The sequence below is a fragment of the Martes martes genome, assembly GCF_963455335.1.
Source record: "Martes martes genome assembly, chromosome: 2".
Lineage (NCBI taxonomy): Eukaryota > Metazoa > Chordata > Mammalia > Carnivora > Mustelidae > Martes > Martes martes.
Genome location: NC_137889.1, coordinates 113352937 through 113377406, shown reverse-complemented (window position 1 = coordinate 113377406; position 24470 = coordinate 113352937). Strand labels below are relative to the sequence as shown.

At 37.6% G+C, this 24470-nt stretch overlaps 1 protein-coding gene across 1 annotated transcript in view; it reads right to left on the bottom strand.

Annotated features, from left to right (window-relative positions):
* Positions 1-4433: 4433 nt before the first annotated feature.
* Positions 4434-24470, bottom strand: part of UGT8 (UDP glycosyltransferase 8) — a gene marked incomplete at its 5' end in the record, with an annotated part of 54590 nt that continues 34553 nt past the window's right edge. Inside the window, 4 exons of the mRNA XM_080797106.1 lie at positions 4434-6692; positions 8838-9057; positions 11953-12029; positions 13516-13658. Coding sequence (XP_080653232.1) covers positions 6329-6692; positions 8838-9057; positions 11953-12029; positions 13516-13658 — 804 coding nt within the window. The 3' untranslated portion in view covers positions 4434-6328. The remainder of the gene's footprint in view (positions 6693-8837; positions 9058-11952; positions 12030-13515; positions 13659-24470) is intronic.

The window sequence follows — 24470 nt, the reverse complement described above, 5'->3', positions numbered from 1 at the left end:
AAGCTTGGAGGAGAGAAGTGGGGTGGGGGTGGAGGGGGAAGGGGGAGACCAAGTAAGGGAGGAAATCAGGTTGTGAAGTACATAGTTTGAAATCTGGAACCGGAGGCTGACATACTCAAGGTTAATTGTTTTCACATATGCCAAAATCGACCCACCCATTCACTTCGATCTATGAAATACCTGGGTAAGTTTCTTCCTTGCTTTCTTCTTCTTGGGACACACCCCCCAATGAGAAACGCCATGTGTCAGCTGAATTCATTGTAAGAGAAAATGCTACTCATCAGTGGAATCTAAATCTCAAAATACTTTTCTTCTAGAGTGGAAGATGGGACATTCCTGAAAGAAGATATTCGGAAGAGTGGAGTGATTTTATAACAATTTCACCCTATCTTCCCAACATTTTAGCAAGAAATGTTACGGAGTTACATCTAACCTAGTTGTTAAAACTTGCTAGTTCTTTTGAACTCTTTTCAGTTTCAAAGACATTTTTGTTTCTTGAAATAGACTTTTAAGTCCATATACTGGCCTTAAAAAATAGAGAAGGAATTTTTGGTTTGAGTTAATTTTTTAGAATCTAGTTTCTAAAGAATTGTTTGGTATAATTAAATGCTAACTACACACATGCACACACATGCACAGTTAGTATTGACATTATATATTAATGTATTTTTATCACTTTGATATATACATCATTAGTACTTTTTTTTCCCGATTGGCCAAGGCTTCACTGATTTTGTTCACACTGGCAATTTTAAGCACTCTACAACTGTCTAGTTATAAGTTGAACTTCTTGTTATATCCAGAGGACAGAATCAGGATCAGAAGCAGAACTGAACATTTTCATTGTATCCCAGCCTTGGACTTTTCTAGATACCTGGTCTCTAACCGCCAGTTCCTCTGATTTGTGAACAAAATGCATTCACCCAGAAATATAATACCACAGAGTATCATCAACATGAAATTTAACACTACATGCAATTTACCTAAGATATTTATACTCAAAACTTCCGATTTTCTGCTAAAAGTAATACTCATAATCTTCAGCCAAAATTTCAAGCAAAATTAGCATAAATTTTAAAAATTTCCTTTTAAACATATTAGTTGACATTCCAATGCAGTGCTAAGTAACAGAGTAATAGGTCCCTTCAATAACAAAATTATCTGTCTGTATCTAAGATCTCAATAGCAAATTATTCTTGGTTACACCGTCTTTTACTTATTTCTGACCTAAATGGAAAATTGATCTTAATATTAGGACTAAGGATCCATGGCTTAGTAGAAATTACCTTTTAAAAGTAGGGATACTATATTGAATTCAAACTAATTCTGTCTTTGTAATAAGGAATGATTGCTTACTCCACAAAACAGGTTACTGAAAGAGTAAAAACTAATTGTGGATAGAAACCAACATAGCATAAAATATTTTTAGTATATAAAATTCACTAAGAACTTCAGGTTTTATTAGTGAATAAACGAAAATGCTTTGTAATACCTGAGATTGTTACTATTGGCGTTAGACTTCTTTGTGTAGATTTACACTATTATAATTGGTTTATTTGAATAACATAATTTTATATGTAATTCTTATTTTTCAGTCCACTGGGATTACATATTGCTGTTGAAAAAAAAATCTGCTGGTTTTATTACACAAAGCAAATTGTCAGTAATCTTGTGGATTATATGAATTCTTTCTTAAATTATGTCTTATTTACCCAAAAGTAAAGAATGCCAATTTTTAACTATTGTGTGCCTTTCAGTTTCCATATTTTGACAAATAGAGCAGCCATGCTCTTCTTCCCCTAGTCCCAACTTAACAACCCAAACACCCAAGTCTATGATAGGGAACCTAAAACATTGTGCAGTTTGTAGAAAAGTGACAATATGAAGATTTTAATTGTGTGGATTCCTAAGACACTTATAACTAAAATTTGTTAGAAAAATGTTTTTGTTGTCTTCCAAAAATTTCACTAACATTTTTGCATGAAACATAAATTTTCAACGCCGGCTAAAAATCTTACCCTTCCAGAAATAAGGAGAATGAGAAGCCCTTTACTGTACATTTTAGAGAATTTTCACCAATACAATCCATATAATTCTTAAACTTTGTCATGTAAGATTTAAAATTTTTCTCTTTCAAATGTTTTTGATTATACCGGTAATAAATTAGCATTCTCTACTGTGATTTAATATTTAGAAACCAGCTGAATTACTTAGAAGCAAAAATGAAAATGAATTATACTTTCAATAATAAAACAGATTATGAACTATTCCTTGAAATGGTTTTGTCGCCTTGTTTTGGGCCTCTCATTTTTAAACCTTTTCTTTTCACAGTGGAGTCACTCAATTTTAGTAGCATTTTGGGCTCTGGTGAGGACTGGGGCTGTTAAGAGAGAAAACAGGGCAACTCTGACAGACTAGTGAGCCACTAGTACCTCGGACACCATGGGGGTGAAAAGACGACTCAGGAAAGGGTTGCTGAATGAATGAATAAAACATATTTTTTCAAACAACGCCTTTCAAAAACTCAAAGTGTAACACTGTGACACAGGTTCGTCGATTCAGGACTAACAACCACAGATTTCAGTGCTCATTTCACGCCGTCCGTTATGCTAAATAGCCAAACACACACACACACACACACACACGCACGCACGCACGCACACAGTGTGTTTAAAACATTTAGTATGGTGGCCAGTACAGAGAAAGCATGTATGAGGGTGTATGCATGTTAAGTCCATGAAGTAATTACCACTAGCCAAATCAGAATTACAAAAGTTGAAGATTAATAACTGTTGGAGTTAGCTTCCAACACCAGGACCCTTGGACAACCATAACTTGGGTTCAATAGACAATTCTCTGGAAAAAAAAAATGATGAGGACGTTCCTGATTAAGCAAGTCATGCCACAGGAGTTGTATTACCAACAACCACCAAGCGAGTCGGTAGTGAGTGTGGGGTTCACTGTGATGGGTCTTGTTGGCTACTCAGTGCTTCTACAACACCCCTATGTATATCTGCTATAGCCATCAGCACTTTACATTATAATTACTTGTGTGTCCATATCTCCCACAAGATCATGAGCTCCTTGAGAGATGGACCTTGTCATTTTTAAGTTCCCCTGGTATCTGGCATACTGTCTGGTGTGTGACGGGCATGCCCTGAATGTTGAAAGGAGGTCACCCTGCCCTGGCAATTCCTAAATTCTAGGATAAATAGATATTTTTTATTGAATTCACTTCAGTTGTGTATTTCAGAGAAGGTGCTTACCATTTATAAATAGTAACAGCTCACAAAATGTTCTCCCAACAGAATGAACTTCTGTCAATTTCAGTGCATGTATTACCCCGTAACATCCAATTACAATGTCTAATATGCTTAATTAGGGTGCAAAGCTGGAAGATGGCCACTGAGGCAGGTTATCAGAATCTACCAGACCACTTGAGCATGGATATTCTTATAGTCTTGGCCGAAGCAGGAAATGTGTGGGGGATAAAAACCAAGATGCTACATCTTGACTCTGGAGTGTCTCACCACTACCAGTCCCTAGCAGGGAAAGAGGCTGGCAGGGGCAGATGGCAGATCCTGGAGTAGGACAGTCCTCTGAGGATCCAGTGTGGTGGATTCTCACCTAGTTGGGGGGGGGGGGGTGCTGTGTATCACAGCGTAGGGGTGGGTGGTAAATATATGGCTGGGTAACGCACATGGGTGGTTCTTTGAGGACAGTATCCCCGAGCCTACAAAGACCTTATCAGAAAATGATCAATGTAGTACCTGCCAGTCTGAAATTGTCCTCACATTTTAATACAAAGTTTCTATGGTCTCAAGAAGAATCTCTAACTTTCAACTTCAATCACTAACCATGACTTTCACCCAAGTATTACTTTCCTTCAATCCTGAACATCCAAATTCTGTCCCTATATCTATGTGGAGGGATATGAGAAGTTATGGTTCTTAAAGAAAAATGGGTTGATGTCTTAATTCTCATTTGCATTTGATATGATGATGACCAGCTATGAAAATATTTGCAGAGGCTCTTTTTAAAAATAAAATGAATAAATACCTTCTTGAAAACTTTACTTTATTAGAGAATCTAGCCCAAATGTGGAAAATTTAAAATCACTCTATTTACCAAAACTGGCTAACAATAAGCTTACTAGGAAAAAAGAAAAAAGAGAGAGAGAACAACAATGATCAGTAAATGCCTACACTTAACATTCTTCTGGGATAATTTTAAGATCCATGTTGATGTACTTGTAAGGTAAATCCCTCTATTTAATAGTAATAAAAAAATTCCCACATAACATTTTGTTTACACTCATATACACATATAAAAGTTGGGAAACGTGTCTCAGAAACATGTTTATAATGGATACACATACTACTGTGAAATATAATCTGAATAAAAATTTTATTCCAACAACATTTCTCTATTTTAAATCATGTTTATTGTTTAAGTTTTTATCACAGTGGAGATTAATTTATGCTTAATCATCCATTGAGTGCCTACTGTCAACTTCATCCAATTCCAAAAAAGTAAAGTCAACTCATTCATACACTCTAAGCCTGTTCCCATCCCACCATTCATTGCCTGTGCCTTTTTTCCCTTTTAACGGCAACATAATGATAAGATTGTGAAAAGGTATAACTAACAGACTTATATGTATAATACCATTTCTTCAAGTATTCAGAGAGCAGTACGTCTGTCTGCATTGTACATCAGAAAACTATTTGTGACATTATTTCTAAGTAGAGGAGAGTGGCTCCTGGTGGGAGTGTAATGAAGTTGTATGTCATAGTGTATGACAAGGATTTACAGCATTCTAGAATTTTCACAACTCTTCCCATGTTAGTGAATGTCATTAGGTGAATGTATGTTTCTACTCTCAGCTGTCAGACATGGGATCTCCAACTACGAATAAATAAGCATACACTCAACACGTGTAGTGCAAATGCTAAGTAAACAGAATGACATGGAATAAACTCATAGTTGCCAACTAGTGAATGGTTCAGCCGGGAGGTCCTGATTTTATGATGTCCATGACGTACGTCCTTATTCTCCAGTGAACACTGTCACTGTTCCATGTCAGCCACAGTGACTTGAAAACTCTACTGAGGTGAGGCGTGAAGAAGCGAAGAGGGAAGTAGAAACTCATTTTCACAAGCAAGAGATACAATTTCTCTGTCACTTCTGTGAAACTGGTAAAATCTGAACTGTTAACAGAATCTCAAACCTCTCAAAGAAGGTACCAATAGGGAGAACTGTAAATGTCCCATTTAATTAAATGTTGGCACCTACGTAATATGGATTGTGTGGCCCAGACAACAAAAAGGATGAAGAACATGTTTTTTAAAGTTAAAACTTTGGAAAGATAACACCTGAACATTCAAAAATTACATTATAAAAAATCCATCAGTTACAAAAACATTCAAATAACGGCCCTGTTTAAAGATGTCACATAAGCAATAATCTTCAGTACTTTGAACAAAAGTCCGAGTTTTGTAGCTTCGTCTTAATTACGCATTTAACACAAAGTTATTCATTAAAATGAAATAGAAAAAAAAAACTACAAAATTCTTTCAGAGGCAAATTATTGGTAGGGGGAAAACGAAAGTAAAATGTGACAACTGATTTATAAGTTTACTTAATTGCATGTATTTTTCCCCCAGAAGGGTCCACGGCCTATAAGAGAAAGAAAACAAAAACAAAAAGGCAAAACAAAACAAACAACTAACACAAACAAACAAAAAAACCCCAGAAAGTATAAAAACGGTGCCACGTATCTTTTCAATTTCTTCCACTGCATTTAGTTTTGAGGGAAAAGTGTTCTTTCATGGTAAAGTGTTCTGAGTTCACATATATTAAATTCTAGAAAAGAAACATTTGGAGTCTTTCAAATTCATTCTTGAATGTGTTGTACCTTCAACAAATATGCCAAGCAGCCACCTAAAAATTCTCTTAATTAGGAAACACACATACATACACACATACACGCAAACAAACAAATCTTCTTCAAAGAAAAGGGACACACGCGTATCAAGATTCAAAACTAAGGTCTGACACAGTCGCTTAATTGATTTAAATAATTAAGGCTTCTAAAAGGTTCAGTGCCAAAACTCTCTGTATCAGTATTCGAATAAGATACATTTTTGCATTTTAGGTTTGTGCTTTTTACAGCCATCTTAATTCCACAGAATTTTGTTAGTAAGATCAGGTAACGGAGTGTTAGAATTGTTTACTGACATTTAACTTTTAGTAGTTGTTAGACTAAATTATAGTGATAAAAGTTGAATGACTGAACAGATTTGTTACTATCCTGTGGGCTGTTGGCTCATTTCACCTTCTTTTCATGTTTAATATGGCCATTTCTTTTGTACTTGCCATTGAGGATTCCATTATGGTAATGTCCATTAACTGTGCTATGCTTATTTCTAGACCACAAACTTTTGATTTTTCTGTAGATAAATTTTGTCACCCAGGACAAGAAAAAGTAGAACAAGGCAGCACCAAGCAAAAGCACAAAGGCTATATCCAGTAAAAAATACTGACAGAAAGAGATTTGATGGACAGCGGCACGTAGGTGATGGGCTCCGTTGTGACGAAGAATGTAATCTATCCAATAGACAGTCCGATTGACAGGGTGACCGGGCTGATCCTTGTGGATTTCTGAAAGCTTCCGGGCCCTCTGACGGTAGCTATGGAGTGGAGAGGCAGAACACAGAATATCATGTCGCTATAAGGTTCAGTATTAGGACTTTCTCATTCTAAAAATGAGGAAAGTAATAAAACCAACCATTCTTTATTAAGTACCTAGTATGTGCCAAGCACTGTGTTAATGCTTTAAACACAGTATCTTATGTTAAGACAATAAAATAAATTTTGAACAAGTGAGGAAAATGAACTCGGAGAGACTAAGTGACCTGATTATGATTACAAAGTTGAGATTCAGATTCAAGTGTTTCCGACTCTAAACCCCAGTTTTGTTTGGTTTGTTTTTGCTATGCCATACCTCTTACCTGCACATACTCCTTCTCTCCCTATGCTTTTAAATACTATTAGCCAATGAGTCTCAACCAGGAAGAGATGTATATTTATTAGATTCTAAAAGACAGAGATGAAGAAAAATGCAGACTTTTGTCCCAACACCTTTTTTAAGCAATGAAATTTAACTTTGCTCTGATTTAAAATAACATTAAGTGAAGGTGTGAGGTTATTATACTTATTTAACAGAGGAAAAGGAGTTGAGAAACACCACTATGAAGCCATCCACAGATAACTGTCATACGGTGCATATATATACATATATACAGTTTTTCATTTTCTACATATTTTTTCATTTTATATATAAAATATATATAAATAAAATAAATATATACATATATAAATACAAAATATATTAAATATATAAAATAAGTAAAATATGTATATATATTTTATATATATGTGTGTGTATATATATACATATGCATATATGTATATATATAGTGAAAATACCCTCTTAAACGGTTAATCGGAACTCAGAGTACCTCTGTATACTTGAAGACTGCACAACTGGGGTTTAATTGCAGTGTGATGTATGACTATAGCGTGGCCTCTGATTAGGCCCTGTTTATAGAACACTGACAGAGGGATTGTATGTGGATAATCCAACCTTTTGCTTTTTTCTGAAGACCAAATCCAATCCCTGAAGCTCTGCAACTATCTTCCCCCCACCCCCAACAAACTTCATTTTGGGGCTATATTTTACAAACCTTTCTTAAAAAGCCTGTAAAATACTTATCATTTTTCATAAAATCATGTCTTCAAAAACACTCGACTTTGAAAGAAGAGCTACAGAACACAGAGGGATCCCCATACTCAGGCGCCCCAGCGCTCCCAGTGCCAGAGCTGGGATCAAGACACTGGATCCTTTAAGAGGTCAGAGCAGGAAGGCTGCCTTTGACCCCACTTAAGGCAGCATAATGAACCTCAGTGGACCTGAATCCGGCCTTTTATATGGAAGTTGCATCATTTTCTATGAAAGAATTTTTCTTATTGTCAGTTGTTTCTTAGACTATGACAATGTTTCTCAATCCAGTGTTTACCCATATCCTGCAGGTATAAACAGAAAAAGCAGATAGCCCTCCAAATTCTACTGTCATGTGAAATGCAAGATTAACTGAATGTCATATAAAAATGGGGAATACTGCTGCGTTGTTTTAAAACTACACGAGTCATCTCTCCAGACCCTTTGAGACTCAGTGGTTAACTGGGTTAACACAAGAAATCAAATATTTAACCAAATCAAATAAATAAAGATTCTGATTAGTCATGCACCTGAGTCAATAAATCTCTGTGTTTTGTTGATACTCGTCCTAGGGAAACCCAGCACCAGTCAATACAAAGGGCACAAGCTTTGGAATCAGACAGTCCAGGTTCAAATTTCTACTCTACTAGCTGTGTAACTATGGGCAAATTACTTAAGCTCTCTGAGTTTCAAGTGCCTCATCTTTATAATGTCATTAATGAAAACAGTGGTATACTGATATTACAAGTATTAAAATGAGACACAGAACACAAAATTTGACACATTTTAGGAACCCGATGATTGTTCCCACTGGAATTTCTCCCTCAATTTGGCAAATCCTGGTAGAATATTATTCAAGGTCATACCTGGTTGGCCGTATGATTGCTGTCTTTATTTTTCAAATTACAGAAGATGTACAGAATGCATCAGACACAGGAATCTAAAGGATATTTCTGTAACTGGTTTATTGACAACTTCTTGGTAATAATTGGTTACATGACAATATGCTGTGGTATTTATCTTTCATTTGCTTTCATATTAACTGAAAACTTACCTGGGATTATTGATAACTTTCACCAATGCTTCATACAGCTCTCCTTCAGTAACAGTCTTCCATTCTAGCAATATCCCCATGCCTTTTGCCTGGACCCGAGTCATAGTATCATAGTGGTCTCCAAAGAGTGGGATTCCCACTACAGGTACACCGTGATACATAGTTTCAAAAATACTATTCAAACCACCATGGCTCAGGAAGGCTTTAATATTTGAATGCCCTAAAGAAGGATTTAAAAAGAAAACAGTTTACAGTACTGTATATTATTCTGAGAGATCTTCCAGGAATCTCTTAAAAATCCACCCTATAATAAATATACATTTTAGATACAGATTTTAAAGGCATAATTTCACTGATTCCTCTCCTACATCAATTAAAATGCTTACTATAAAAAAATGAACTGATTTGTATATATTAGTTAAAAGCCATTTTTAAATAGCTAAAATTTATGGCTTTAACTCTCCCTCAGAGGCAAGTATCAACTGACTAGCCACATCTATTTAAGTGGCCAATAATAAATAGGAAGTCAATGAAAGCAAGAAATGCCAAGAATACCAGGGTGCAACCACATTCTACTAAAAACAGACAGCCACTTCTGGATACCCAAGCATTTATCCCTCTCTTTATATATATTTTTTAAAGATTTTATTTATCTGAGGGAGAGAGAGAGTGCAAGAGAGCACCAGTAGGGGGAGCAGCAGAGAGAGAGAGAAGCCAACTCCTCACTGAGCAGGGAGCCCAATGTGGGGCTCCATCCCAGGACCCTGAGATCATGACCTGAGCTGAAGGCAGATGCTTAACCAACTAAGCCACCCAGGTGCCTTGGCATTTATCTGTATTAACAGTAGAACACACTTTGTTAAAAAAAAAAAAAAAAGATGTGGGGCTGGACTCCTAAAGACCATGAAGAGTTTATGTGCTCATCCAAGGAGGAAAATCGTGCAGTTCAAAGTATTTACAATATTCAAGTCATGTCAGCTTCTGTGCTTCACAATTTTAGGGTCCAATTTCACAGTCTGGGGATATAAACAAGTAGGGGCTGACACATATAAAAATTAGTTGTAAGCGATGGAACATCATGTAACATCTAGTTGTCACGGGGATAAAAGAGATAATTTATCAAAATTAATGAGGTATTTCCAAACCCAGATCTCCTCCTGAGCAGCCTATTATTTCAAAAAGGGACCAAAAGCCTTGTGTAAGAAGTATAGGACAAAGAAACACTGCACTTAGAAAGTGCGTGCCGTGGTCAGAAAGGAACTATAGCTCACAGAAACAAATCTTTTAAATATTCACACACCAGGTACAGTACGGACTCTGGGTGTTGAACCTCCATCTCAGCTGGGCACTGGGACACTCCCACCCTATATCTAGCAGGGTTAGTCACTCAGTGTCACCTCTGCCTATAGACAGCTTCTCAACTCAGCCCATCTAATGGACCTGCCCTCTCAGTGCATTTCAAACTTTCTTTTTAGCAGCAAAACCTTCTCTTTGAACTAAACCTTACTACTAAGTCCTGCAGTGACAAATGAGACAAGACTGGTGGGTGGAGGGCAGGTAGGAGTATGGAATAAAGGAAGGGGAAAGACAGTGGTTCGGGTCCTACTTCTCATCCCGGAGGAATCTTCTGATCATGGTGAGGAACCAAACGAGGACCCACAAAGTCACACCTGGTGATAAAAAGGACACTAATCTTGGCAAAGGCAGAGAACTAAGATTCTGAGGAACCCGGAAGAGCTATGAATTTGAGGAGGGCCACAGGGTGTGAACCACTGTATAGCTAGACCTCGCTGTACCGCCTCTCCAAAAAAACCCTTGAGAACAGCTCAGATGTTCTCAGATCATGGTATCACACTGTGGCACTGGAAGAGCAAGCAGTCAAGACTCTCTTATTTAAATTTCTTGCTTCTTTCTACCTTCTATGGAATCTGAAGTCATAATAGTAAAGACATTTAAAAAAATGAAATACAAGTATTAAGAAAGGTAAATTGCCCTGTTTCTTCTTCAATTTTGTCATTTACAGAATAATATATAAAATGAACTAGATGAAAAAAATTATATAAGGAAAATTCCTTGCTGTTTTTCAGTTATAAAATTCAATTTGCTGGTTTTTAGGATGGGTCACTTTATCGCATCTAAAAAATACTTTTCAAAAGCCTATTTTTAAGAAGATTATATAGAGCCACTTACATACCTCACTGTTTTTCAGTTACAAAATTCAATTTGCTGGTTTTTAGGACGGGTCATTGTAGCTTCTAAAAAATACTTTTCTAAAGATTATTTTTAAGAATACTGTTTAAAGACACTTACATAATCTGGTATATTTTAGTATTATTGAACAGATGATGGCCAATATTGCCAAAACTCAGTACCATTTTATAACTTCCTTAATATCTTAAAGAATAATATGGCATCATGTTTTCCTAGAAATTTAATGAAATTACAGTTTTACTATCCATGCTTATTCAACAGTTAAATTATATATTTCAAATATCTTAAAATAAATGCATATAATTGTTATTTTAGTTTTCATCTGAGGGTCAGAATCTCAATAAATAAATAAATCACGTGTTTATTTAATAAAATGTTTCAAAAATATCTGGTGACTTAAGGGGAAATCTAAACAGATGAACCAAACAAAGATAGGATGTTTATTGGCCTAAAGATGTTTCCTTGGCCTTTTGCTTCTCTTTGGTTTCAAATAAATGAATAACTTTGAATTTTTCTGAGTTCTCAGATAAGTCTGTAATAAAACTCTAACACAAATCTGTATTTTTATTGTTTTAATTTTACTACCTTTAGCTGATTAGTCTAATCAGGTAGAACTTTATTCATTGCCAGTTTATATAGCTTATTAAGTATATTTTCCAGAAAATTAAAACTAGTGACTGGTCAAAAAATTTTAATTTATAGACCAAAGGATTATACTTGACAAATTATTTTCCAATAAATAAAGATTTGACTTGTTGACATGAAATCTAAGATGAGACACTGGATGACACAGTGACTCTTTCATAAACTACACACATATTAGAGAAGATGTTCACATGCAAATATCACATTTATACAATTCAGATCCAAAAGCTAAGTAAGTACCTACATGCAGCTGACTTACCAAGCAGGTCATTTTGTGGTAACCATTCTATGAGCTTAGTGTTGTTTCCTAGATTCTTTGGTTTGGTTCCAGAAAACCTAAAATGTACATCATCAGACAATGAATCTTTCAAAAAATCCAACATAACTCCTGGTACAGACTCTGTGGTTAAATTATCAGATTTAAAATAAACGTTACATGATCTTTTGTTGATATTTTAAGAAGGAAACCATGCTTTAGCAACAAGAAAATTTTGATATTCTTTTTCACATTTTCACTGATTGAGATTAAAAACAAACAAACAAAAAGCACTTGGCTCATATTGAGATTTTCCTTCAGTTCTTCTCACCCGATTATAGTGGGTGAGGGGGTGGGGTGGGAAGGATCCAAATTAACCTATTCTAGAAAGTTACTCTCCAGCAGGACCCAGGAGAAATGCGAAGAAGCAGGGAGGCCCCACTGGGCAGTGGATAGAGCCTAAGGAAAGGTGTGAGAATTGGAAGAAAGCAGGAAGTACTCTCCTCTAGCTTGGCCCCGGAGACAGGAATCTGTGGGGCAAAGGATACAATTCAGTGGTTTCTTAAAGATCAAGATCTTTCCAAGATAAACCATGAACATGCTTAATGACTGAGGGAGTTGCAAGGGTCTGAACTGAGCAGACACAAACTGTCCTCAACAAAGCAGAAGGGTGCTTTCTGGTTTTCCTAATAGAGGAATCGCAATCGAACTGGCATCCAAAGAAGTCCTAAACGGTGGGGATAAAAACATGTGTCCATTTCATAGCTCAGACAGGAAAAGCGGGACCTACTCTTTACACAATTGTTATAAACGGAAAACCTGTAGTCTTCAGACCCTACTAGTAATGGCTTGAACCTTTGGGGCCAATGTCATTCACTGCAGGATCCCTGGACCCCAAGGGCAGTGGCAGGGACTAAAGAGATCCACGGTACAAGGTGTTCAGGTCTGATGTTTACACGGTGGGCTGGGAAGTCCGGAGACGGACACTTGTTGGCAGGGTCTTCCAAAGGAAGCTGGGGGCAATCTACGGATCTGTTTTAACCAGCATTAACTGGCAAGTTACTGTGTTTTTTAAAACCCAGTCTCCTGGATAAATGAAATAAAAAAGCATGTATAAAGGACGAACAGTTCCATGAAACATTTTACCTGTTTATTCATTCACCCATCATTCTTTACTGCATTCCAATACTGATGTGAAGGTATACAGAAGGTATCCAGAAATGCATGTAATTACAACATTTTTTTTAAACGACAGTAACTAAGAGAAGGAGAAACAGGATATAAAGCTGAAGGTAACAGAAAAACGCACCTGAGACAAGGATAAATCATTCTGCATCATATTTTCTTTGCAGGCTATATATAGGCTTGATATCTCTCTCTCTATCCACCACAGAGTCTCAGAAATTAGTCCCTAGATTTCAACAGGCTAAGAAACAGAATGGGAAGTCAGGGGCATCTTGCTGTTCTCGCCAGGGAGCCAGTGCGTTGTGTGGACTGGGACCTGCCGGCTAAGCAAGGAGATCCCGAACATCATCAGTGAAGAAACAACCAGCATGATTACCTTACCTCCAGATCACTTTCTGGGGCAGTCTCCCCAGAGCTCCAGCCAGCTTGTTAGCAATGTCTTCGGACAGGTACTTGACACCAGCTCCGAAAGATACCAGGACAAAGCCATGTTCGTTAGCACCATTTACCCACCTCTGGAGATCCTATCAATCAAAACGCGGCAATTAATTTTATGAAAGGCCAACATAGTTCATAATCAGCGTCATCAAGAGCCCAGTTTTTAAAAAGTATTCAGGTAATTTTCTTAAACAATTAGGGAGTAGCAGATATAAAATTTTTCTCTAAATAACTGCTTCTGTTTAAAACAGTTCATCTGACAACACTAACTGAAATAAGGAGGGTGAATGGCTAATTTGGTAAGATCAACAAATAGCAACAAAAAATCAGTGTCTAATGGCCTAAGATCACAGTCAGAAAACTGAAACTGATGTTTAAAACATGGTCAGGGATAAATTTGTATGAGGAGGGCGCTGGGGTGGCTCATTCAGTGAGGTGTCTGCTTTCATTTGGCTCAGGTCAAGATTGGATCCAGTCCGGAGTCCCGCACTGGGCTCCTTGCTCAGCGGGGAGTCTACTTGTCCCTCTGCCCCTGCCTGCCACACCCCCTTGCTTGTGTGCACTCTCTCTCTCAAATACATAAATAAAATCTTTCTTAAAAAATTATATGAGGATACAAGTGAAAGATGTGTACTGGACATAAAACAAAAACAAGAACTACCACCCTCACTCCTACTCAGGAAGACTTTTGTTTTTAGGAGTGGGCTGGCTTTATCTCGGTCTGAGCTCTGTCATTTTCATCTCTAAGAGTCATACTGTGTTATACCATAAGAAAGAGAAGGAGTTTGCTGACAGGTCCACAGATCCACAGGCCTAGTGAGTTGTACTCTTTCTCTAAATATCCCTCCAACTCACAGAGAACACAAAGCACACATGCTCTATAGTGAGGCATCCAGGGTTTCTGGAAATCTCTGAGTGGTTGCTCTCCCTCATAGTGTGGGAAAATGCTAAATTCCAAACCTGTCCTTAGACAGCCAACAGATGCCGGCCCATAGCAGATCCAAGGTTAAGGAGGGACAACTCTAACACTGCAGGAATCACTCCCCTTTTGGAGGAAGACACATTCACAGATTTTTGCCAGTGTGGCTGACTTATACTGAAAATGAAAGCAGTTAGTTTTAAGGGATACTATCCTTGCTTTGTTTTATTCTGTAGGCACAAACTTGTTTTTATGGTACATCATCCCCTTGAATAAGTCTTTTGTCAAAGACACCGAGCTTCAGGTTCCCATATGAAAACTAATAGAGCCACAGCACTTTGAGGAACACAGAATTTCACTGCAAGGAAAACAAATGTGCTGTCTGTGGACAACACCTTCGCCGTAATGTAGGCACGAAAATGGGGGACAGGCCCACTCTGTATTCACGACATGCAGAGTGAGCTGTCTCACGGACCCTGCGGGTCTGTCATTCAAGATGAAGGAGTTTCTACGATGTCACCCATGTTCTTTGCATTACACACCCCTTTCTGACACACCCTGATTTATTGCCGGGGAAGGGGGATGGTAACTGCACAGTAAGCGCTGCCATCACAAGGGCATCACCCCTAGCTCCATACCAAGGATTTATATGAATATTAGCCCCCACCCCACAAATGTCTTCCTTTCCTTTGTTTTTCCCCTTTTCTTTTATCACTTAATGAGATCTGTATTAACAACTCTATTGTACTCATTCTTAGCAAGAAAGAGGGGGCCACATTTTATGTCCGAAATGAGTTAGTAAGTAGTGCTGGATGACTGGGATGATGATGGAAGGAGGTACACCTTTCCGGCTACTGAGTGGGTAAAACAGGTTGTGATTATTAATAAAGCTTTCAATTTACGTTGTACTGCACTGACCAACAATATCCCATGTACTGAAAATATAACAGTGTTATCTGTGGATTCAAAATAAGAAACAAGAGCAAACGGATTTAAAATTTTCATTTTAGAGTCGGTCCTAAGCCAGATGTACTTAAAACAATACGAACGCTGCACGGTAGAATGACTGTAATACTACGTTTTATCCCTATGGTTTGTCTTTAAGTAATTTATCATCTACTGTCCAGTTCTCTAAAGATTAAAATTTCAGGGTCAATGCCATTTTTAAAAAGCTTACATTCAGATATACCAACCCTTATAGTCATAATGTTATTTAAATTTGCTTCCCAAGGACTTAAAAGGTCTTTGAGTTTGAACTGACTCTATGCAATAAATACTTAAATCGTTTGTTCTTTGTTCTGCATGAAACAAAATACAATCCATTAACCTATTTTTCTAGATTTTTTCAGCCATACTCATTAACCATTTACAAGAATATATTCAAGTATGTAGACTTTATTGATATGAAAGGGAGTAGAGAAAATTTTACTCATTATACTTCCCTTCAGGAAAAGCGCTCAGCATTTTTAGAAGATAATACTCCAATTGGCTTAGAATGAGGCAAGGTGATTTCCAAACTGTTATTCCCTGGCCTGGAGGAAGAGGGGACGCGAAAGGTCAGAGAAGAAAACAGTGAGCCTGACGGGGGTCCTGGACGGAAACCCTTCCCCGTGATCTCTCATCTTCAGCCTAAATTCACAAAATGTTTGGTGTGACTGATGTTTTATGGAAACACAGAAGGGGCTGGGTTTGGGGTCTGGGTGACAAGGGAGACAGGCAGCAGGAACAACTGCACCAGACAGAGGCCGAAGGGATCCCGAATTTGCTGAACTCATGGTGAAGATTTGGGAACCGGAACTGCATGAAAAGTATGCCTGGCTCTCCGAAGGGCGGAGAGGCCCCGGGTGGCATCTTGCCTCGATAAACACAGGCAGTATTTTCTGGAATTTAAGATTCTGCAATTATAAAGTGAAACTGATTCAATTACAACTCTTAAAAAAAATAACCTTCATAATAAATGTGTTCAATGTAGAACAAAACAAAAACAACCCAACCCTGGATATTTAACACTGTCAAAGGTATTTTAGAATGTCCTTGAGGGGCACTTGGGTGGCTCAGCGGGTTAAGCCTCTGCCTTCAGCTCAGGTCATGATCTCAGGGTCCTGGGATCAAGCCCCGCATCGGGCTCTCTGCTCAGCAGGGAGCCTGCTTCCCCATCTCTGCCTGTCTCTCTGCCTACTTGTGATTTCTGTCAAATAAATAAATAAGATCTTTAAATATATATTAAAAAAAAAAAAAAGTCCTTGCTCCCTGACAAACACCAGGTAAAAATATAGAGTTAAAAAAAAAAAACTCATTTATAATATCAACAAAAACCACATATGTCTAAGAGTAAAGTACACTTAACAAAATACACAAGATGTACATGAAGAAAAATTTACTGAAGGACAAAAAAGAAAAACTAAGTAAGTGGAGAGATGTACCATGTGACAGGAAGGAAGAAACATCAATGTCCTGAAGGGTTTTTGTTTTTGTTTTTGTTTTTTTTAAATAAAATTAAGTTCAATGCACTCCCCACCTACATTCCAAGAGGACTGCTACAGAACTAGAGCAGAGTCTAAAATTCATCTGGAAAAGAAAATATACAAGAAAGGCCAGGAAGATTTTGAAAAAGAACAGAGAAAAAGAGTTTTCCTTCTAGATATCAGAATGCACTCCAGAATTTAGAGTCCTCTCTATGAAATGTTCAGTTTTAGAAGAGACTGCAATGAAGGGGGCAGTAAGCTAGATTGCTGTCTACACAGGAACTGAGCATTTCCATCAGTGGGCACATCATCCATCATGGACGCAGAAAAAAGGAGGCTAGATCCCCCCACTAATATAAGAGTTGCAGGAGCATTAGAAAGTCAAAATGAATTAGAATATATGAATATATGAATTAGAATTAGAATATATGAATTAGAATATATATATAATATATATATGTATGATATATATATATATATATGAATTAGAATATATGAAGTATTTGAAAAAACTCCCCAAAAGATAATTTTACTGTTTCTGGGTGTGGAAGGCCTTCTTGGTCCAGTCACAAATTCCAGAAGTCATAAAGAAAACAGAGAAATCTGACCACAAAACAATAAAACTTCTAGAGTATAAAAGATAATTTTTAAAAGGAAAATAATAATAATAATAATAGTAATAAATAGATGCAGAAATATTTTCAATATACATAGTAAAAAATTTATATCCAAAACAAAATAATGAGAAAATAATTTTCACAAACAACCTCAGGAAACACCCATTTCACAGACGGAAAGCAAATGGCATTCACGTGGAAAGATGCTCAGCTTCACACGCCAGCCAGAGAAACACAAATTCAAATTGTTTTCCTCTCTTATTCTCTGTAGTCTCCACAGTCCTCTGTTAGTGGTCTCAACATAAAATTTAATCCATTTTAACTTTAAAAAAAAAAAAGGAATGCAGTATTTACCCTTAAGTATTAATGTTTTGTAATTTTCTACCAACTTTTTTGTTTTGCTATAAGGATAAAATGTCTTTTCCTAAATGGCTTCTGGGTCTATTGACTTAGCACTTTTCCTACATTAAGATTATCTTTCAAATATCCATAGTTTCCTTTAGTAATTTTATAGTTTCATTTTTTGGATTTTTATTCTTTCATCATCCAGAATCTCTTTTTGGAGGAAAGAATGAGTCTGGGATCCATCCTTATTTTTAACCTTATGGATAGCTAATCTTCTCAATACTACTGCGTATTTCCTCTTGTCCTCATTAATGCAAAATTCTGCCCTCACAGCGGATTTCTGAGTTCCATTCTGTTCCACTGATCTATGTATCTGGTTATTCCTCTGCCTGGGCCAGAGACTTTTATTGACTGTTAAAACACATTTTAGTATTTGCAGTGTTAGATTTCTCTCATTAATTTTCATTCCGGGGATTTTACTAGTTATTCCTGTATTTAGCATCTTCTTTAGGAACTCTTTTTTTTATTCCTTTAATTAGAAAACAGTGTATTATGTCAAGTTTTAAAAATCACAAGAGCTTTGGTTACAGTTGTTAAATACACCGACGGACACACCACTGCAGCCCCTGAAGTAGTAAATACTGCAGTATTATATTAGTGACTTTGATTATTTTATCGTTGCTAAGTTTGTGAAATTTATAAATATCAAGGAGAAACCTGGCGAACGAAAGGAATTTAATATGAACTTGTCATCGATCATTCTACTCCTATCTGCTCTCTACTGTGTTGACTGAGCTCAAAAATAGCTTCAAGGTTACAAGTAACTGCGTTTGTGGAAGCGGACAACCGACAAGCCCCAAATCTTCTTTTTGAATACCTCAACCGCCATTTTCCAGCAGTACCACTCCTTACACAGGTTAGGAGGATGTGCGCATACACGGACAAACACTTCATTTCACACACCGTATCCATTAAAACAGCGCATTCAGTCCTTTCTGCTCAACCGGCGGTGCACGTGCGGCACGCTGCTCCACTAGATGGCGCAGCAAGCACGGAGCACGAGTCTCTGGCGTCTGCAGAGCGCTCCCCGGGCTTCTGACCGTCAGGACCGGGGCAAACCCAGAGCCTCTCTCTATGGTATTTCCTGCTCCTTGTGTAGGGAAAGAACTCGGTCATTTTCCAAATCCAGAGGACACCGAAGTTATCACAGAATAATGAATCAAATATTAAGAAGGAAATCAGCAGTAAGCAGGTGCTTCCTTCACTATATTACTATGAAAATTTCCATTCTTATACAATTAAAATAATCGACTTAGATACTTATGTAGGATATATAATATATATCCTATATAGATAGATAATTTTTATTTTATAATTTAACATAATAATTATAAAAATATAATTCTATAATTTTATAGATATAATGATTATTTTTATTGAGGTTCTCTTTTCAAAAGCTGTATTATATATAGATATATCAATATATCTATATATATAATAGAGCTTACATCAATGTATCTATCTATCTATCTATCTATATATAAAATAAGGCTTTTGAAAAGAGAACCTCACAATAAAAATTATCACTTTATCTTCTTGCACGGTTAAGTTGTCTTGGTCCTTAATGGGAGAAAGAAGAATAAGGAAATGTGGATAACATATTCATCATAATCACTACTCTATGTTAATGTATTTGCTTTCTTTATTCGTTAAAATCATAACCTGGATATGCAATGATTTGTTTTCTAGTACTGCCAGAAATCTTTTCACCAAATGCCTTGACTTGGTCATAGAAAGAATAAGGCACTCTACCCTGTTGCTAACGTGAGGAGCAGTTCAGGACAAGCCAGGGGGAAGTAATCAGGCTCTGTGAGATGGGACAAGAGCTTGAACAGGAGCCAAGAGATGCACCAGAGTTAGACCGCGGGGAGCAAGTCGCTCCCAAAGTGTAAAATTTTTTTTTTTTTTTTTTTATTTATTTGTCAGAGAGAGAGAGAGAGAGCGAGCACAGGCAGACAGAGTGGCAGAGGGAGAAGCAGGCTCCCCGCGGAGCAAGGAGCCCGATGTGGGACTCGATCCCAGGACGCTGGGATCATGACCTGAGCCGAAGGCAGCCGCTTAACCAACTGAGCCACCCAGGCGTCCCCCAAAGTGTAAAATTTTTAATAATTTTACATCATGCTTTGACATGATGTATATCAAGAAATGAAGGATGTGAAAAATATTAAAAGAAGGAGTAGAGGGGTGCCTGGATGGCTCAGTCAGTTAAGTATCTGCCTTTGGCTCAGATCATGATCCTGGAGTTCCGGGGTAGAGTCCCACATCGGGCTCCCTGCTCAGCGGGGAGTACGTTTCTTCCTCTCCCTCTGCCCCCCACTTTGCTTGCTCTCTCTCTCAAATAAACAAAATTAAAAAAAAAAAAAAAAAGAGGAGGAGAAAGCAAGATCGTGAGAAACTCAGAGAAGACAATCATTGGGTAACTCTTTTTTATATGCCTAGCCACCTGTCCAAAAACAAACAGAAGCCTCCTGTTAGCTGTGGTCAATGTGAAAACCTCCCAATCCCAGAACTGTAAAAGCAATTTTAAAAAGATAATCACTTCTTTCTTCAGAAAGAAGAACTAATTAAAAGTTGGCTAGTGCAGAGGCCCAGCTCTGGCCTGTCTAGGCTTCACCCTGAGGGCCGAGGAAATCTAGAGAGATCCCTAGGGAGATCTTTCACTGCTCCCTGAGACCTGGGGCCAGACTGGGTCGCCTTGGTTAGTTACTATCAAATCTGTCCTGATGGCAGCCTGTGACCCAAACCTACTCTCTTCTCTCCCCACAAAATAGGAGCCTTGAGCGGGGACCAGCACAGTTGAGAAAGCAGCAACACTGCTTCCTTTGTCAACCGCGTCCATTCCGAGACGAAGAATGCCTGGACTGTGAGAGAATCCTACACAGAGATGACGATGGGAGAAGAGGGACCTTTTTTCTTGTTTCCAACACCCACATCAATAGGCCTCTTTTCCCATTTTAAAGTGCCCGACATAAAGAACGTTCCACTTTGGTCAGGTGGGCTGCAGAGAATTGGAATATTCATCTGCAAAACTCGGTAGGTAAGATAATAATGAACATCTTGATATAAATATTTTAAATATCGGGGGACAACAAACTTATCTTTGGCTACTGCTAAGATAGTTAACCGAGACTTATTAAACAACAACAAAAAATGCCATTGAAGATATAAATATGAAAGTTACCATTCAAAATGAAATGTACCAACCATCATTTGCACTGATATGATTAGAAAAGGATTTTGTTCAAACCTCAGTTCCACAATTTGCTGTGTGATCTCACTCAAGTCTATTCTCTCTCAAGCCCAGATTTCTCATTAAAAGTGCTGACGATATTCACAAGGTCATTGCGAAGATTAAATGAGACCAAATATATAAAAGTGCCATGTTAAGTAAAAATTACCCTGTTATTTTTCCCTCGACAGAATGTCTAATAAGCAACAGACTGAACAGGGACTGAAATGATAGCCACATTAACAAGAGGGGGGGAAAAAGTCATTCTGCACCAAGATATTTTCTCTCAGTTCACCACGTTTGAGATTCTTCCGAAAAAATCTCGTTCAAACAAATGAGAAGTAGTACCCAAAAAAATGTTTTACACGCAGGATCAAATCTAGTTGTTCGTTTTTCAGAACATTCAAGGATTTCCAAGATTATCCAAAAGGCTTAAGCCACAACTAACCTAAAGAAGCAATACAGTGATGAATGTCAAGGTGATGGTTCTACTTTTTAAAAATCTCAGAAGATGATTTTTTTTATTAACACACTAACCATTCGGGAGAATGACATTAAGTACCTAGAAGCATGTGTTCCTTTGAACTGGGATTCTGTAGTATCTTCTTTCTTTCTCATAAGGCTTTTAGTTTTTGCTATTACAGTTACAATGAAAAGTAGGCAAAATTTGAAACATTGATTTGACTTTGAAGAGAGTAAAGTTCTCAAGGTTCTGAAGAACCTCCAGAAACTGCACACAGTTGGGATGTCCCAGGGTTACTATCATGGACAAGTACTGAGGCATGATGGAAAGCAGCCACTGGGTATATAATAATGAAAATCTCACCAGAAAAAGAAAAAAAAGAAATCAGTCCCAAAAACAACATCTAAATCCTTCTTTGTTACAAAAGGAAGTTAAAAATCCAGAGACTTCGGGAGAATGAGATATTTGAATATGCTTGTTTGCAACAGAGTGAGAATGAAGGGGAGGGATGAAGATGCAGAAAGAGGAGGTGTTTTCTGTGTACATCTGAGTGTAGAGTGTACAGATGTGAGTTCACCAACACTCTTTCCTTCACAATCTGCTGTCAGCTAAGTGTTCTAAGTTTTGCTAGGGGGGAAAAAAAGGTCATGGCTACCAAATAGTGTCCCAATAAATTAGGTGGGTTTCAAAGTCCATTTATTAATTCAGTAAATACTATTGAGTACCTGCTATGTACCGATCTGACATTCTTTTTAGTTTAGGCACTTAAGACATAGCAAAGAGCAAATAAACAAAAATTCCTATCTTCAGAGTTTACATTCCTAAAGACGTAGCCATAACCTAATTTTCTATCATTATCTTCCATCAGGTTTGGACACCTTATTGGCGTTTCATTCCTTCAGATACAGCCTGCCCTCTGGTGCCTGAGATTTCCTCCTCACACCACAGTGATTGACCAAAGTCCTGACAAAGGATACTTCCTCTTTGTTGATTTCTTTTGCAGGAGGTGTTCTCTCTCAGGGACACTTTCCACCTCACTTGTATGTGAATTTACACACAAGACTTTCTCTCTTCTTGGTGCTCACTACTTATCTTAAGAAATCAAGAAAGCTCATAATAATTAATCTACATCCTTAAACAGATGAATAAATGCATTGATTTATTTTTTTTCTTTCAGTTAGATAAACAAGATTATCTTTTCTCTAGAATTTGAGTCAACAAAGAGAATATTCAGCATTTTAAAGAAAGGTCTCATTTTTTAAAAATTCAACTTTGGCTACTAAATTATGTGGCTTGCCCAGAGAAAATAAAGGTAGGTATGCCAGCCAATCTAGCTATCTGTCTGCTTTCCTTCTAAGAAAAAACCCAAAACTTTTTTTGTGATAATCACACTGTTATGCCACAGAGACAGAATGAACAGGGCAAAATCCATGTCTAGGATGGAGGCAGATGAGTGAAACAGCTGTAATAAAGTGAAATGCATACAAGAAGAGATTATCATGCGTTGTTCAGAAGAGATGGGGAGATGGGGAACCAGATGAGGATCTAAACCAGGGCTGGGCTGGTGAGAAGTCTAAGGAATAAATGTGTCTGAGTGTGTATGAGAACCGAAGACTTAAGTGAGGGCTTGGGAGAAGGTGGGGTTAGGATGATTTTCAGGTTTCTGGTCTGGAATCACTGTGGAATTAACCAAGGAAAGAAGCAAAAAAGGAAAGCAGGTCTGTGGTGGCAGGGGCAGGGGGTGCGCTTACATCTGAACTTAATGAATTTGAGATTTCTGTGCCACTTCTGTTCCAAGTGGACCTATCTAGAAAGCAGTGGGAAATATGAAACTTGGGAGGGAAAAATCAGCTGCAGATATAGCTTTGTACCTCAAGGGGAAGTTGAGTTAAAGTTATGGACAACAGGACCAGTGGTGTCCTCACTCTATCTTTCTCCCAAAGAGAATATGATGAAGAAATTACTTCATCATATTCTAATATAATAATAATAATAATTATTATTATTTTTATTTCATTTATTTATTTGAGACAGAGAAAGAAGAGGAAGGGCGGAGGGAGAGGGAGAAGCAGACCCCCTACTGAGTAGGGAGCCCTATGGACATGGGGCTCAATTCTAGGATTCTGAGATCATGACCTGAGCTGAAGACAGATGCTTAACCAACCCAGCCCCCAGTTGCCCCAAAATTACTGCAATTCTTGAGGAAGAGTGAGAAAAAGAGACTCTGGGTCTAGAATACCCAGCAAGATAAATTAGTAACACTTCTGTTCACAGCACTATCTAAAACACAGTCCACTAGTTCAGTAAGTTGGAACATAAGCGTTGATGGTATATGCCTTCAGCCCTTGTCCAGGCCACCCCACAAAAGATCAATTTCATCCTCTACTCAATCTGGTTCCTTTGGGGAGGATTCCAAACCAGATCACAGTCTCAAAATGACCATGACTCTCATTCCAGAACAAGTCCAACTTAATCTGGTCATGGCAGTCCCCTGCTGGGCCTCTCCAGACCACCTTCACCCTGAAGAGAAATGGCCAGGCAGAAAAGAAAAGAACTTCTGACTAGCAAAGTCAGCAACTTGCCCAAAGGGAGAGAATAAAAAACAAAACAAATAAAACAAATTTAAAAAGGAAGTCTGAGGATCTTATCAATTTTGATATTTCTTAGAACTTGATAATTCCTGTATAAAATCTCTCTATAACTCCCTGTTCAATCACATAATAGAGCTTAGAACTATAAAGTATGCCTTCGCGATATGTCTAAACTAAGTTGCCTTTGATTAAAATTAAGGTATGGGAAA